At 50.1% G+C, this 16,142-nt stretch overlaps 1 protein-coding gene across 1 annotated transcript in view; it reads right to left on the bottom strand.

Moving 5' to 3' along the window:
* The window catches only part of Scnn1g (sodium channel, non voltage gated 1 gamma subunit), a gene marked incomplete at its 5' end in the record, with an annotated part of 25,393 nt that extends 12,059 nt beyond the window's left edge, over positions 1–13,334 (bottom strand). Inside the window, 5 exon segments of the mRNA XM_013504874.1 lie at positions 4,733–4,896; positions 7,826–7,929; positions 8,898–9,091; positions 10,640–10,949; positions 12,985–13,334. Of these exon segments, the coding sequence (XP_013360328.1) occupies positions 4,733–4,896; positions 7,826–7,929; positions 8,898–9,091; positions 10,640–10,949; positions 12,985–13,301 (1,089 nt within the window).
* Between the last annotated feature and the right edge of the window lie 2,808 nt (positions 13,335–16,142).

Here is a 16,142-nt window from a genome sequence, read left to right as displayed (position 1 = left end):
CACACACACACACACACACACACACGGAAAAGGAGGAAGAGGAGAGGATGAGGAAAAGGAAAAAGAAGGAGAAGATGAAGGAGAGGAAGGAGGAGGAGGAGGAGGGTAAAGGACAGAAGGGAGAAGGAGAAAAAGAGAAAGAACAGGGAGAAGAAGAGGGGCAGAAGGGAGAGGAGAAGGAACAGGAGGAACAAAGACTGGCTATGTAAAGACTCAACATTTTGCATGTGAAACAGTGCCATACAGAAAACTGAGAGACAAGCACAAACTGGAAAATATTTTCAACACATATGGTGAGTAATTAGTATTCTCCATATATATATGCATATGTATAATCTCATACATGATATAATAGCATATTATATAATAATATACATAGATGCCATATATGCAGTTTATGCATATTATTATGTATCTCTCGAACTCATAAAAGAAAGGAGTATAAAAAAAGACAAGGGGCTTGCAGTGCAGCTCAGTGGTGGAGTGTGCGTCTGGCATGCTCAGGCCCTTGGTTTGATTCTCAGCAACAGGGAAAAAAAACATGAAAGGAAGGAAGGGAGGAAATAAAAATACCAGGAATCAAACTCAGGACCTTGTGCTTGCCAGGCAGGCGCTTGTATCGCTGAGCTGTATCCATGGCCCAGCGTTCTTTTTTTTGTTGTTGTTTCAACTTTATTTTTCCTTCCCTTCAAATCTTTTTTCTTCAAAAAGTGCAGAGTAATAGCCAGTAAGTGCTTAGCACATGAATTTTCACAGCCACAAGACAGCATTACTGCTATTAGCATCCCACTTTACAGATGAGCTAACTAAGGCACAGAGATTGTGTAACCAAGTGCAGAGCTGGCGTCTGACCCTCAATCCGCGAGCTCTTCATCCCTGCGATGCATACCTTTATGAAAGGAGTTGCATAGGTGCTTAGGATAAAAAGTCCACTGGGATTTGCCGTAACAGCAGAGTTCCCCCTCTCTGTGACTTGGCCCCAGAGCCCCAGGGGAGTGATCCTCCTTTGTTCACTCCTCTCCCATTCTCCCTCCAGCCTTTTGGCTTCAAGAGTTTGGCTTCAGCTCGAAAACTATTATGGCAAAGAACACCGATGACATCTCGCACTCAGAGAACACCCGTCACCCTTGATCTCTCAACCCCATTTGGTGCTGCGGCCACAACTTCCTTGAAAGTCCTTTCTTGATTTATCTGACACCGACTCTTCCTGGCCTCTGTTCCTTTCTCTCAGACTCTCTTTCTCCATTTTCCTTCTGCTCGGCCCCTAAATCCTTGCAGATGTTTAGGGCTGCGCTTCAGGTCTTAGGTGATGACATTCATTTCCAAGTCTGCAAAGACCTCCCACGCTTTCTCCTGAGCTCCAGGTTCACGGCATCTGTGAACATTTCTCTTGCATCCCCTAATTCTGAGCCTGACACTCACTCACCCCGCCGCCCAAGCTCAGACCTAAATGTCCACCTAAATTCCCCGGGCTCTTCTCGCTAACACTGGTTGTCAAGCCTAGCTCTTCTACACAGTCACACCTCTGAAGTCCGTTTCCTTCTACTCAGACCCCCTTTGCCTCAACAAGGTCTATATTGTTTCTTTCTCAAGTTACTACAAATGTGCTGGTGTATTGATTGCATTTCAACCAAAGTGAGTTTTCAAAGGCTGGCTTAACATAGTTTCCGTGACCCTTCTGTAATTGCTACACAATTTTCACGGACAAGCCCTTCCTCACATTGTTTGCCAGACATTTGTCCTTCGGAAATTCATCATTTAGACCTGGGTGCGGTAGTGCATGCCTGTGATCAAGAGGATCACAAGTTTGAGGCCAGCCTGGGTTGCATAGCTGGTTTGAGGTCAGCCTAGGCTACCTAGTGAAACCCTGCCTCAGAAAACAGAACAATTCATTATTTAGGAAATCTTCTCCAATAGCTTCTGTCTCCTCTGTCCATCCATCCATGAATTCATCCATGAATCCATCCAATAGCTATCGGATATTAGATATGTTCTAAGAACCGAGCCTGGGTGTTACATAGACAAAGTACTTCTTGCTGCAGAGGTAGGAATTATATTGCAACGGTATATTCATTTTGTCTTTCCTTCTTAAAGATAAAATATTTGAAGAAAACACCTTTAATGTGTTTATCTTTGAATATGTGGTGGCTTGAACACACACTTTCTCAATTAAATCAGGGAAATTAGCTAACCAGTTGCTTAACTGACTAAGTCTACTAGCTTAGCACATTTATCAAACCTAAGTAAGTGAGTAAATAATAAATAAACAGGGAAGGAAGTCTAAGGACAAACAGTACTCATACTTAGCGACCTTCTGCTCACCTACTGTTTTCTTTGTGGTTGCTATTCTAAACGCTCATAAATCAAGCCTAGAGCTGACTGATCCTGCTCTATGGGGTTGATTTTCTACATCTTAAATTAGGCATAGCAGAAAACTCTCCCAGGTCTTTGTTTACCCACCACTAATAAAGAGGACATTGCTTAACAGCGTGGTGGTTATTTCCGGCCTCAGAGCAAAAACTAAGAGGGTGCAATTCATTCTTTTTTGGACTTTCGCACCCTGCAGTTTCTCTCAGACCAGCCTGCAGATGCTGCGAGAGGCAGAGACAGGGAGCAGCGGATGGCGCGAGCAGGGGGTGCGGTGCAAAGCCCGGGACCTTCCCCAGCACAGGATGGAGCTGCAGGGGGACTGTGGGGTCAAAACTTGCGCTAATGTCTTTGCCTGTTCCATGGTCTCCCAGTAAGAGAAACAGCAGAGGCCCAGCTCCAGAAGTGGCGTCCTCGGGTTTCTGGAAAACCCCTGTGTGAGCAGGTTGGGGCTCGAGATTTTTCACCATATTCCGCATTCTCACAGCCCGAGTTTGTGTGCATTACTTCTCTCCCACATTGAACCGAGGTTCCTAAACAACATGCCTCCACAGTGTCTGAATCAGCAGATGACCGGCCTGGGGCCTGTTGGCTCCCTTTGTCCCCAGCTGCCCTTTTCCTGCCCTTTTCCAAATGGGACACTCTAGCTGCAGACGTAAGGAGCGCTGTAAAGCCACTGTTCCAGTCCCTCACCTCCATCATCTAAGCTTATTTGGAGGTGGGGTCTTTGGGAGGCAGTTAGGGTCCCAGGCAGTCATGAGGGCGAGGCTGTGATGGCGTTAGTGACTTTGTAAGAAGAAGCAGGACGCCAGCCAGCCCACACGCTCCGTCTCACCGCGTGACGCCTCCACCATGTTCTGATGCCGCAAAGGCCCTCACCAGAACCAGCTCTGTGCTCTTAGCTTCAGCAGCCTCCAGAGCTAAGAGCCAAATAAACTTCTATTCTTTATAAATGACTCACCTTTAGCCATTTTGTTCCAACAACAGCAAACAGACTAAAACACCCGTAACGTGCGCTCACACAGCCCGTGTTTCTCTTTCACAGTATTCATGGTGCTTCCGATAAATCATGTGCATAATTTCTAAGTATTGATCCTCTCTGCTGGGCCCTGGGTTCCATGAGGACAGGGGTAGTATCTTGCACACTGATGGGTCTCCAGTGTCTCAAGCATAAGAAGCACTCGGAAAGTAACTGCTCAGTGGGCAAGTGATGACTGACTATCCAAGCCCCTGCTGCCCAGCTTGTCACTTTATAAGCCATTCAAAGCTACTAGCAGCTGTGAGGTAGAACTTTTGAGTCACCAATGCACTTCCACTTGGAAAGATATACTTTTCTCCTCCTTCCGTTCAGAATTGCTCAAGTTTCTAAAGCCAAATTTCCTCAAGTGTGTCACTTCTTGTGACAGTCCCTGGAGACAGGTAAAAAATACGGATCTTTGGGCTCATCCCCCAGAGATTCTGGGTTACCCGATCTGAACCTGATGCCAAGGGGTTTGGGAACCCCTCTTCTTGAGGGCAAGTTTGTCGGGGAAGAAAGGTAGGAAGTTTAATGCGGGACGTTAAGTTTGGGCGCAAATAAAGGCATGAATGGTTAGTCCACAGGGAGATTATTTGATTTTCCATTCACCAACAGGTTTTTAAAAGGAGGAAGATTTATACGATCTAAAGAGAAACTGGAGTATGAACAGGTTTTTAAAAAGCCACTAAGAAGAACCATGAAGTAAAAATAGAATGGACACTATTTTTTCTTGAAAGATTAGCAAAGATGAAAGGCTGAGTGATCAATAACACTGGTTGGAGTCTGCAGCCCGGGTCTGCCGCTACTAAAAGTTTGAATGTTTCCAGCTCTGAATGAGGTCAGAACAGTTGAAAGGCTGAGGGAGCAGGGATTCTTGATAAACGAGGTAAAACTGATGGCAGCATGATGAACTACATAGACCTTTGGGAACCAGCGACTTCCCATTGACCTTCAAACGGTTGTTCACATGCCTCCGTAGGCCTCTGGGCATCCCTGAAGGATAGATGTTGATCTTCTCTGTTTCAGTACTGACAAATACATAACTGATGCTTTGCTTCCATCGTGGTTCCATAAATGCTCTTGCCTCCCCCTTTTTTCAAAATAAGTAAGAAGCTTTAAAATTTTTTCCCCAAATAGTATCTCATCTTTGTTCATTCCCACAGAAGATACAAAGACAACCTTTGAGGCAACTACTGGCATGACCACTGGGGAACCGTCGGAACATACAGAGCCATGCCTTTTTTGAAAGTTCCTTTTCCTAAGCTACACCTCATTGGCTATTGAAAAACAAAACGCAAAAAAACCCGTCCGCCTATCCAGGCCTACAAAATGCAGATGTTCTCTTACCAGATGCATTCCTATGGAGGTAGACACAGCAGTCTCGATCTCTGTACCCACGTCTTCAATGAAGGGATACTCATTCTGCTGGTGGATCAGCACCTTAGCCCCCGTGGAGGACACCAGGAAGGGGTTGTACTCCTCTTCATCCAAGTACAAGATGACTTGCAGCCCTGGAGGATAAGGCAGCCGCAGGTGGTCAAAGGTTAGAAGAGCATTCCCTGAGGGTAACCCACCCCGCCTTCCGAAGCCCAAACATTTCTAGCAAGTGAATGGTGGATGAGGACCGAAGCCTCACGAGGGTGAGAGTTAAGCCTGGCTTGCGCCCAGCTGTGCTCCAAAGCTTCGTCCAAAATAAGGGTCCAAACCCAGCATCACAGTCGGAGTTCTCGCTAAACATAAAGGAACTGGTGCTCTGCCTGAGACACACCATTCGATGTGGTCCTTTGAGACAGAGAGTTCTTCTGAGCCTCCAAAAGGTCTTCTGGGACTGCTGGTGCTTAAAGTTTCGGAGGGGAAAGCACCTCGTATGCCATATGTGGCCTCTGGCCTCACTCTGTCCTTGTCCCTGCCCCTGCTCTCTGCAGTATGGTCTGCACCCAGCAGCCAGCCTTTGAAGGTTGGAATCAGGTTGGGCCACTTCCTGACCTGGACCCCTTGGTGGCATCCTGCTGGACGTAGGAGCAAATGGGATCAGTCTGGCTACAGCTGTCAAGGCCAGAATGATGCAGCCATCCCATCCTCCCTTCTTCTCTTCCGCTACTCTCCTCAGCCCTCCGCCAGCTCCAAGCACACTCACTCTTGCTTGCAGAACACAGCGTATTCATCTGCTCCTTGACGCCTTTGTATCTGCAAGGCCTTTGGATGCTCTTGTGCGGGTCTTAGCAGGGACTGTCTCATCCTTAAGTAGCCCCCTCATTGAAGTCTTTCTGAATCTGCTTATCTTATTATCCTGACCCTGGCCACTTTGCCCTCCTCTTTGTTGCTTTGCTCTCTCACACAATTCATGAGGACCTAGATGATGTCTACGTACAGCACGTGTTTGCCCACTTATGTATCCCTGTCCGCTAAAATGGAAGCTCTCTAAAAGCAGAGATGGCATCTGCCTTGTTCACTGGTTTGTCCCTACCACACAGCAGATACTCAATGCATGTTTGATAAGCTAGGTGTGGTGGTGCACGATAGTAATCTCAGCTCCTAGAGAGGCTGAGGCAGGAGGATCACAAGTTCAAGCCCAGCCTGGGCAACTTAATGAGAACCTGCATCAAAATAAAATAAACAGGGCCAGAGCTGTAACTCAGTGGTAGAGATCCCTGGTTCCAGTCAGAACTTCAGTGCTATTCTGACATTTTAGACTTATAAAAAAGGGGACTGATGCCCAGTGGGGGACAGTGACTCGGTGGAGGATAAACAGGCCCACATAGCAAAGCCAGGACTCTGTATCTCTTCACTTTTCCTTGCTAGATATCTTTCCCCGCTGCAGTATACACTCAGAATTACGGTTTCTTGCCATCTTGGGAGGAAGATGGGCTACACAGTGACAAAGTATTCCCAATGTCCTGGGTGAAAGAGCCCTGCCTTTCCTGGCGGGAGCATCTCGACACATCAAATCATGTTCAGCTTGCATGAGGCCTTTCAACATCCTTTTGTGAGTAAGCCAGGCCAACCTGTCACGTTCCTACCTTCCCTTTAAAAGTAGGATTAGGGTAGTAGTAAGAAAAATACTGTGGTAGTAATGATATGGGTGGTGGTAGCAGCAGCAATGCTAGCAGGTGAGCGGCAGTGCTACTAATGGTAATAACAATCACAATGACAACAACTAGCGCTTATTCTGCGCACCGTGTGTGTATGGCTGAACTGTCCCCCATTCACATGTTAGAGCCCTAACCGTCAATGTGATGGTATTTAGAGCCAGGGTCTTCATGAAAGTTAAAAGAGATCTTAAGGGTGAGGCTCTAATTTGTTGGGACCGGTGTCATTGTAAGAAGAGGGACATCCTTTTCCCCTTGCAATAGAGAAGAGGCCGTGGGAGGACACAGAGAGAAGGCAGCTATCTACAACCAAAGGAGAGAAGTCTCACCAGAAACTGAATTGGCAAGCACCTTGTTCTTGAACTTCCCAGGTTCCAAAATCATGAGAAATAAGTGTCTGTTGTTTAAGCCGCCCAGGATACAGGATTTTTGTGATGGCAGCCTGCACGTACTAATAGAGCAAACACCAGGCCCTATTCTAAGTCGGTGATGGCGAAACTTTCACAGACTAAGTGCTCAAACTGCAACCCAAAACCCATTTATTTATCACAAAGTGCCAACGCTGCAACAGAATCTGAAGGCTGAGGTTTTGGTTTAGAAAAAAACGACTCACATATTAACATCTCTGGTCTTTAAAAAATGAAACAAATAAAACGTGTGCCCCCGAGGCTTGCCACCACTGCCCTACGTGCTCTGGGTGTGTAAGTCTTCCCAGTAACCTTGAAGGTGGAAATTATCACTCTCACTGTATGGATGAAGAGCCGTAGCCTCCCCAGGGTCACGCAGCAAAGGCAGAGCTGGGTTTTGGCTCCAGAATCTGTCATCTTAAGTAAGACAAAGGTGCGTCTACTTCCCTAACCTCCTATTCAGCACCTGTGGGTTTAACTCTGTTTAGACGCCACCTGCCCAGTATTACTCAGCCCAGCTACCAGCTTAAACGAAGGCGGTTTTTCGGCAGGAGGGAGCCCAGCGATGCCCCTGAGGCTCTCCAATGTAAAACAAAGAAAAGAAAAGTCAGAAAGGAAAACCCAGACACTCATGCGAAAGAAAGGGACAAACAAGGTGAGTTTCTGGTTTGGGGCAAGTGAAGAGATGAGCATTCCTCCTGCACAGGCCTGGAGAGCTGAACCCAGGGCCTTTACACAGAACTACATCCCCCTCAGCCCTTTGCATTCCTTATTTTTAGACCAAATCTTGCTCAGCTCCTCAGGCAGGGCTCGACTTTGTGGTCGTTTTGCCTCAGCCTCCCAAAGAGCTGGGAGGACAAGTACGGGCCTGGCTAGATTTGTGTCTGGAAGCCCAACACGTCCCTGTTAGAGCATCCAGGTTCCCCCTCAGCGCGGTTCCTTACCGTACTCACTGCCCCCCATGGAGGTGCTGAGCGTGGTCTCGTTTTCTCTGTTGTTGAACGTGTAGCAGTTTCCATACATGGGGTGGTGGAAAAGCGTGAAGTTCCTACGGGGGAAGGGCTCGCGTCAGGAAGGGCTGGGCCGGGAACTCCCGTGTTCATTTCAGCTGAAATCCAGCAGGGCAGCGCTCCCGGGCCCAGCTCTCTTTTGGGACAATGATGGTAGGCATGACTCACTTTCCCTATTTTGCCTCCGATAGAGCAGCAAACAAAACCTGCCAGTCAGGTTGACTAGCGTTGACGCAGAATTAGACTACGCTTTCTGGTCTCCCGCTTAATCCCTGGCTATTGTCTTGAAGTGGCGTTCCTTGGGCCTCCGCATCTGCCTCCAAATTCTTCCACTCTTAAGTTTCTCAGCTAGCACTCAACTTTTTTTTTTTTTTAATTCAAATTGCCAGCCTTACGAAATGATCCCCCGAGGAAGAATTCTTTCATCTGTGACCTTATGTGACTCTGGAACCCAACTCTCTGGGAGGCATCATTTCAGGCACTCAGTTTGTGCCAGGGCAGATGTATCTGCTAACATCTAGAAAGGTAAGTAAGGAGCAGTATCTGAAAGGCACAAAGTAAGCCCTCTAGAAAAGCAGGGTCCCCTTAAAATGTGCCATCCGCCACCCAGTCACCACCAGGGCTGAGGGCCATCCTAAAGGTGGGAAAGTCTGAAGACTCACCCACGCAGACCTGGGGCTTTTCCTTCCCATCCGCCCTCTCTTTCCTGCTTGCTCTGCACCAGCCCAGCAGTCTTTCATCATGGTGTGCACCACAGAAGTAGTATACGCACGCTACTAACCTGCATCCTGGTGAGTCAATTAATGAGTCTGAAGATATTGTAATTTTCTGCCCTACTCACTGACCCTACAGCTAGCTCTGTGGAGTTGAGTTTCCAGAAAGCAGAGAGTGAGAAGACCACCTTCTGCTCTCAAGACCTACAGGAGAGCAGCAGGTCCTTGCCAGGGTCCTGGCACTCCCGGCCGCCGGTCCTCAGAAGCTGAGCGCACAGCCTTCCCTGCCTGACCTGGCATCGCAGGACATCCCGTCAAAGAAACAGGAGACCAGCAGCTCCTCCGCAGAGTAGCTCATGTTGATTTTCTTCTCCAGAGACACCTGAGCCATGATGTTCATGTAGTGCAGCTTGTACCACTCCTGGATGGCATTGACGCCCGAGCTGAAGGTGTAAGTGGCACACTTGGAGGTATTGTTGGAGGGACACTGTGAACAGAGAGATACCAGGCTGAAACCCGCAGTCTCACCCCTACCCTCAGGAGGACCGAAAGGATGAGTAATTTGAGACTTCCGGCCAAGAGTGCCGGGGAACAGGAGGGAAATGTGTGGGAGAGACAGGTTTCCTCTTACATTTTAGAGACCAGGAGAGGTGATCCTTGAGGACAAAAAAGCAGCTGAGCAAGGGACAGAGCCCCGCTCCTATGACTGCCTTCCGCGGTGTTGTCTGCCACAAGGTGAGACGCAAAATGGGTTTCTTCAGAGTCCCCACACGGATTCAGGGCCACTGAGTTCCTACCCAACCGTCCTCACTTCCGATTAGATAAACAGTCTGGACATCTGGACTCCAGCCCAGACTCAGACACGACTTCTGTGCAGCCCCTTGCGCAGGCTGTTACATATATATCCACCAGCTCACTTAAAAAGTGTGGGCTGAAATATCGTCCTGACCAACTGCGTGCGGTCACTGGACAGATGTGCACTTGAAATCCATAATAATGAGGCTTTATAAGGGAATTTTGATACATCCCAGAGGTTCTCATCATCTCTGGCTTAGAAACTGTCCTGAAAGTACAGGCATTAAAAATTTAATTTTTATATTAAGGACCTAGGAAGACTGAAGCTGTAAGGACTTGGGGGAGGCCCTTCTTAAGGATTTGTGACTAACAGCCATTTGTGGTTTATAGCACTCAAAACTGTAAGGTACTACTTCTGTAGCTCCGATTCTCTAGAGGAAGAGGACAAGGGACAGTGGCGATGGAGTTTGTTTGGGGACGTAATAGCACTCTTTATTAATAGATGGCTGCTTCCTCAAAGCTCCTCAAATGGGACCAAAATGGAGATGCAAAGTCAGGCTGGGCATCTCATGAAAGCAAATACGACAAAGAACACCGCTGTCCTTGCTGTTGAGTATCTACTTCTTCCTTCTGGTGTCCCCACCCCTATTTTGCTTGGGGGAATTTTTATTTTTTTGCTCTTTGGCTATGTCTGGCGATACTGTCCATGATGGTGTCTCACCTTTTATGAGCCAAGGGATCATCAGGTACCTGAGCTTGGCCAACAAGATAGTCCCAAGATGGAACTTGAATCTTTATTTTGAGACAACGTCTTGCTATGTAGTTCAGGCTGGCCTTGAACTCACTATGGAGCCCAGGCTGGGCTCAAACTCACAGCAACCCTTCTGCCTCAGCCTCCTAAGGATTAGGATTATAGTTGTGTGCCACTGTGTCCAGCTTCAGCATTAACAAAAAGACTGAGAATAGATCCTTTCATCCAGCAGCAGTCTCTGAAAAGACTCCATCATTTCTTATCACCTAGATGCCTAGGTCTTCTCTCTTCTTTGCCCTTTGAGAAGTCTCTCTGAGCTACTGGTCAGCTCCTATGACACTGTTCCCATGCTTGAAGCTTGCTGAGTAGGTTGCAAATGATTGTAGCCAAATCACCCTAACTGGGTGTATTTAACAGCCAAGGAAAAGAGGCCTCGGCACCACCTCCAGCCCACCCCATACTCCTAACTTGCAAGGAGGTGAATCTTACCAGTTGGAATCCCACCGTTTTCTTAGACTCGTGGACTTGCATGACGTTGGAAGTCTTGTGAATGATGTTCCCGCTGACTTTCCGCTTTCGGCCGGTGAGGAAATCCCTGGCCTTGCCCTTCTCCTTGTCACTGAAGGTCAGCAGTGGGATCATGTTGAGGAATTTGGGCCGGATGCCTTCCCAGGCCAGATTTTCAGACTCTGCCCCACGGCGTTTGCGGGACTGAACCTCTGAAAAGCCGTACAGGGTCCTCAAAACCCCTCTGGTCTCCTGATCCAAGTCGGCCAGAAGGTCACGTACAGCACTGTACCTGCCGATGAGGGAGGGAAGCATTACAGAGAGGCGACACCGCGCTGGCAGAACGTTGCCATTTCTCCACGTTGCTTTCCATCAGAGTGCATCCACCTGGTGCTCACTGCCCAGCCTCCTGACCCCGGGGACTAGGCCTTTCATGACGTGCCCCATCCAAAGTGACGGGCGGTCCTGCCAAAGGGAAGGCCCATGAGTGAGCCTTGCGTGACATCCTAGGGCTGCACCTTTGCTCTCACTGACTAGCTGCTCTCAGGTGTGTTGATGAGTTTGCCCCAACCAGCATTTCTGGAGTAGTAACTGTCAGACGCTTCCCATAAACCAGCCACTGTAAGGACAGGTAAATAACCACTAACCCTCAGTGTCCCCAGCGGGTAGGGTCCATCTCAGACCAACACATCCTGCTTCTGCCCACTAGGTGTCCATCAGTCAGTACTGGGATGAAAAATAAATGCCTATTCCCTTGACATCCTCCAAGAACACATAAGAGGCCAGGTGTGGTAGTGCACACCTGTAATCCCAGCACTCAGGAGGCTGAGACAGGAGGATCACTGCTGCAAGTTCGAGGTTTGCCTAGGCTACACAGTGAGTTTCAGGCCAGTGTGAAGTACGTAATGACACCTTGTCTCGACAAAACAACAATAGCAACAACAAACAACAAAGAACACAGGAAAGGTACAGAGTTGACTGCAGGAAGCATAATGACACCATTTAAAAAAATATCCCATAACACCAAATGGTCCCAGGCTCCTCCTGTCTCTCCCCTCTCACTTCTCTCTTCCTGGCGCCCTGGGTAGGCAGCGCAGGGCATGACCGAGGGTCTGAGTTTCAGAGCCTGACTACCTCCGTCTGCATTGCCCACCCCGGTACTGGCTGTGGGACCTTGGATAAGTCACTTGGCTTTTTGTGTCTCGGTTTCCTCAGGTTATGGGGAAAGTTCAATGACTTTCTCATATATGTAAAAACCTACCCCTGCTCATCATGTGTAATCAAATGGTCACTATTCTAAATGATAGTAGTGTAATTCTATCTGTTAGTTTATTCCCACGCTATAGTTCAAGCCTTTTAGGGCAAAGAATGCATTGGTGCTGCTGAGTTTTAAACTCCAGGACCTACCACAGTGCACGATAATTTACGGATGCCGAGCAAATGACTGTGGAACAGATAACAGAAGAACAAAGGAGGACAGGAAGAAGGGAGGAAGAAAAGAAAGGCTTGAGAAGTTGGAGCATGAGCCTTCGACCTGACTGTGACTTTGAGCTTCGGCGGCAGCTCACGGAGGACTTGGGACCAAGCAGCTTCCCTTGGTAACCTTCCTCCTCCGGTTCTCCCCTGCTCCTCTGCACGTGCCTGCTCTGACACGGTCTGCTGAATTCTGACCTGTCTCGCCGATCATTTTTCCACAGTTCCGAGGACTCTGATGACCCAGTTAGAACAGGTCCTACAACTGACAATGGGGCAGCACCGAGGGTTGCTCCAGCCCGGAGCCCAATGATCTCAATTAGTGGGGCTGGGCTCACGCCCATGCGGGTTCACAGCGGTGGGGATGCTTCCGGAAGGCACCTGGGTGTCATTTCTGAGTCAACTGGCGCTCACGTGCTGGGGAGTGTGAGGGTGTGAGCTTGGGAAGACGGCAGCACGGGCTGAGCTGGGCTTAGTGTGCACACGTGTGCAGGGCAGCGGGTACGGCTGGATTCCGGTGCAACCCCTCAGCCAAACTGGTCCCTGCGGCCGCGGCGGCCCGCCCTCCCTGAGCTGGGCGCCCCCCAGAAGTAGCCGGTGGACTGAGAAGTCGGTATGGCCATGAAGCCGGGGGTGGGGGCAGTACCGATATTGGCAACGAATTCATATTTCTAAAGTGCAAGCCGGCACCAACTCACGGAGGACGTGGGACCAACCAGCTTCCCCTGGTGATCTCCCTCCTCCTGTGCTTCCCTGCCGCAGGCTGCCGTGGGCTCCCGGCCGTCTGTTTGTCCGGCACCTAGGGGAGGCACGGCTCCTCCTCCCAGGCCCCCGGTCCCCGCCCCGCCTCTTACCTGTAGGGGTTGATGTTGCAGATGGTGACCGCGGGGAAATCCAGCTTCTGGAAGTGGACCTTGACGGAGACGGAGACGGTGTAGAAGGAGGAGACGAGCAGGGCGCACTGCCAGACGATGAGCGCCACCGCGGTCAGCGTGAGCAGGATCCACAGCAGGCGCCGCAGGCGGCCGCGCGACACCACGATGCGGCGGCACCCGTGGGTGTTGGTGTTCATGCAGTACCAGTGCATCAGGTCTTTGATGGTGGGGGCCTGCGGGCCTCGCACGGGCAGGTTCTGCCTGATCTTGGCCTTGATCTTCTCTCCAGGAGCCATGGCCACGGCGGAGCTTTGCCGGCAGGCAGCGTGCTGGAGGGACGGAGGAGAAAAGCAGGCGAGTTTAGGCCTCCTTCCTCCCTGCCCTGCGGCGAGCCAGGCTGCATTCTGAGGCCTTGGCCCTCTCTCCAGGATATTTGCTTTCGGCCACCACGGCTGCCAACGGGGCCGGCCGCCTACTCCTCTTACCAGCCCCAGGCCTGGCCCGTGGGGGCTGGGCGAGGTGCAGCCTCTGAAGCCTGACTGGACCGCCGAAGGACGGTCTCCCGGGTTCCTGGGGCGGGAGCCCTCCTAGTGCCCCGATCGGCACTTCCTACCAGCCAGGGGCACTGCTGCCCGTGCCTTAGCTCTGCCACTGGCTTGCCGCCCTGAGGGCACCGTTTCTATCTCATTAGTCCCCTGGTGACTAGCACCGTGTCTGGCACAGAGCAGATGCTCAGCGAGGTGTCACCGACTCGGAATCTGCTGAGGGAATTTCCCAGCGGCAGCCTGAGATCAGGGTCCTGGCTGCACTGCCCCTACCGCTTCTCTCTGCTGTTTTCTTCCAAGAGGAATAATTTCTCTTTCACTTCTGCACTTTAGGGTCAAGCTGTTAGTGCTTCTCGAGCACCTGATGTAACAATATCCTGAATGCGGTCGCTTGATATTTGCCAAGCTGTGCCCTATTTCCTTGATTTTAAGATACCATAAATTTGGAGAACACACCTTGATTTAATGACAGCTTCGGGGGAAAGTATTAGAAAACAAATCACCATGTCCACCAAGGTACAGGAGCTTTGCAGTGTGAAATAAACTTCACTTTAGAAATGAACTAATACTGTACACTGTGTGTGTGTATATATAGACTCATGTTTATAACATATAGTGTCATCCATCTCAAATATATACATCAGCCTCAGTACTCTATAAATATTCACATAGTGTACACACATTTCATTTCACATTTCAAAAACTCCACGACGTAGGCGCAATATTGCTATCCCTTTGTTACAGAGGAGGAAAGTGTGCTCAGAGAGATAGAGCAAGATCACACAGCCAGTCAGGGGAGCTGTGCTGGAACCCTGTAGCCATGGTTGCCCTGGTATGTGTCCTGGAGGGGACCAATATTGGGCTGGGCTGGTGCTGCCCTCCTTTTCCCTCATTAAAGGAAGAAGTTAATTAGTACAGCCCCGTATTAAACTTAGGAAGAAGGAGGCAGGATCTTACCCTACGTAATTTCCAAACTCTGGATAGTGGAGGCGATTTCCTCCTACGACCTGTGTGCTCTAGTATTAGTAGACGGGGTATGTGCAGACCCCGTCCTTTACGGCGTTCACATTGACAAAGGAAAACTAGGGCATCTGATTAGGAGCGGGGGTGCAGAGCAGCCCCCAGGCCCTCAGAGGGCTTGTGTCTGGGAAAGGCCTGGACGGTGCTCCCCACCGTGTTCTTTCAGCAGGATTCTGGACCCGCGGAATGACTTTTTCTCCGTCCTGGATCCATGAGATGTGGCCCAAAATTGGGAGCTCGGGCAACGCTGGGAGTCTTTTAAATTTGTGATGCTAGTGAGTCTGTGGCGAAGCAAGCAGAGCGCTGGGGACACGGTGGACCGAGACGTCCAGAGGCGGCCAAACTGCTCTAAACGCTTCAGACTTCTACGATTTATTTTGCTGGGAGGAAGAAAATCACCTCCGACTTCAAAATTATGCAGTCAGCCTCTTAGCAAGAGGAATGAAATTTGTTTTAGTCCATCATTTTAAATACTGTTCATCTCTACTACTTCCTTTACAGCAATTTACCTGCCCCCCCCCAACACACACACAAAAGCAAGAGTTGGCTTTTTTTGTCTTTTTGAGACAGGGTCTCACTCTGCAGTTCAGGCTGGCCTCGAACTCACTTTGTAGCCCAGGCTGGTCTCAAACTCACAACAATCTTCCTGCCTCAGCCTCCTGAGTGATGGGATTACAGGTGTGCACCACCTCGCCTGGCCAAGAGTTCGCTTTTTAAATGTAGGTCTAGTTTTGATTTCATGTCAAATAAACCTGCAGCCCAGAGGTTTCCTCCTCTAGCAATGCTGGCTGGAAGCACGATTCTGGAAGCCCTCCTCCAGCTCTCAGGCTTCTCACCGGAGACAAGCTCCCTCGGTCCACTGCCCCTTCCCCAAGACCGACCTGCATCCACGTGGGCCGGCTAGCAAAGTGAGAGGAGCCCTGGGGACCCCGGCGCGGACAATATTTCAACTTCAAGCAGAACACGGCTGTAGCTGCTACTAGGTTCTGCCGCCTGATCCAGCGTCACACGTTTCTGGAAGACTTAGTAGCTGACGCAGAGCACTCACTCCGGTAAGCACTTTGCAGGCATTGCCTCCCTTCACTCGCGCTGCAGGCTTCCGAGGCAGGTATCACGGTCTCTCCCATTACACAAACGAGGCAGAGATTCCGCGGGATTAGGCAGCTTGTCCGCGGACACGGCAGCAAGTGGCTGAGCTGAGATTCGGCGCTTGCATCTGCTAGCTAGGTACCGCTGCCCTTCACAGAACGACGGTGACGCTGAGCACAGCGGCGGTAATGACAGCTACAGTGCTGAACTGATCACGGGATCTGTGTCTAGGAATCCTGCCCGTCCTTCCTATAATACCTAATTTAATCCTCACCACAAACTTGATACCATCCCCATTTCACAGAGGGGCAAACCGAGGAGCAGAGGGGTTAGGTAATTTGCCCGAACCCGCAAACGCAGGAAGGACTGAAAGGGTGCTCTCCGACTCCGGGCCCTGGGGCTCTCGGGCTCGCTCCTGCCCGCCCCACCGCAGCGCGGGAGCGCGGAGCTGGGACGGAGGGGACCTGCTCCAGGTCCGGGCGA

Source organism: Chinchilla lanigera, unplaced genomic scaffold (genome assembly GCF_000276665.1).
Source record: "Chinchilla lanigera isolate Chin_1 unplaced genomic scaffold, ChiLan1.0 scaffold00092, whole genome shotgun sequence".
In the NCBI taxonomy this organism is placed as follows: Eukaryota; Metazoa; Chordata; class Mammalia; order Rodentia; family Chinchillidae; genus Chinchilla; species Chinchilla lanigera.
Note: the sequence above shows the minus strand (reverse complement) of the source record. Positions and strands in the feature narration are given on the sequence as shown.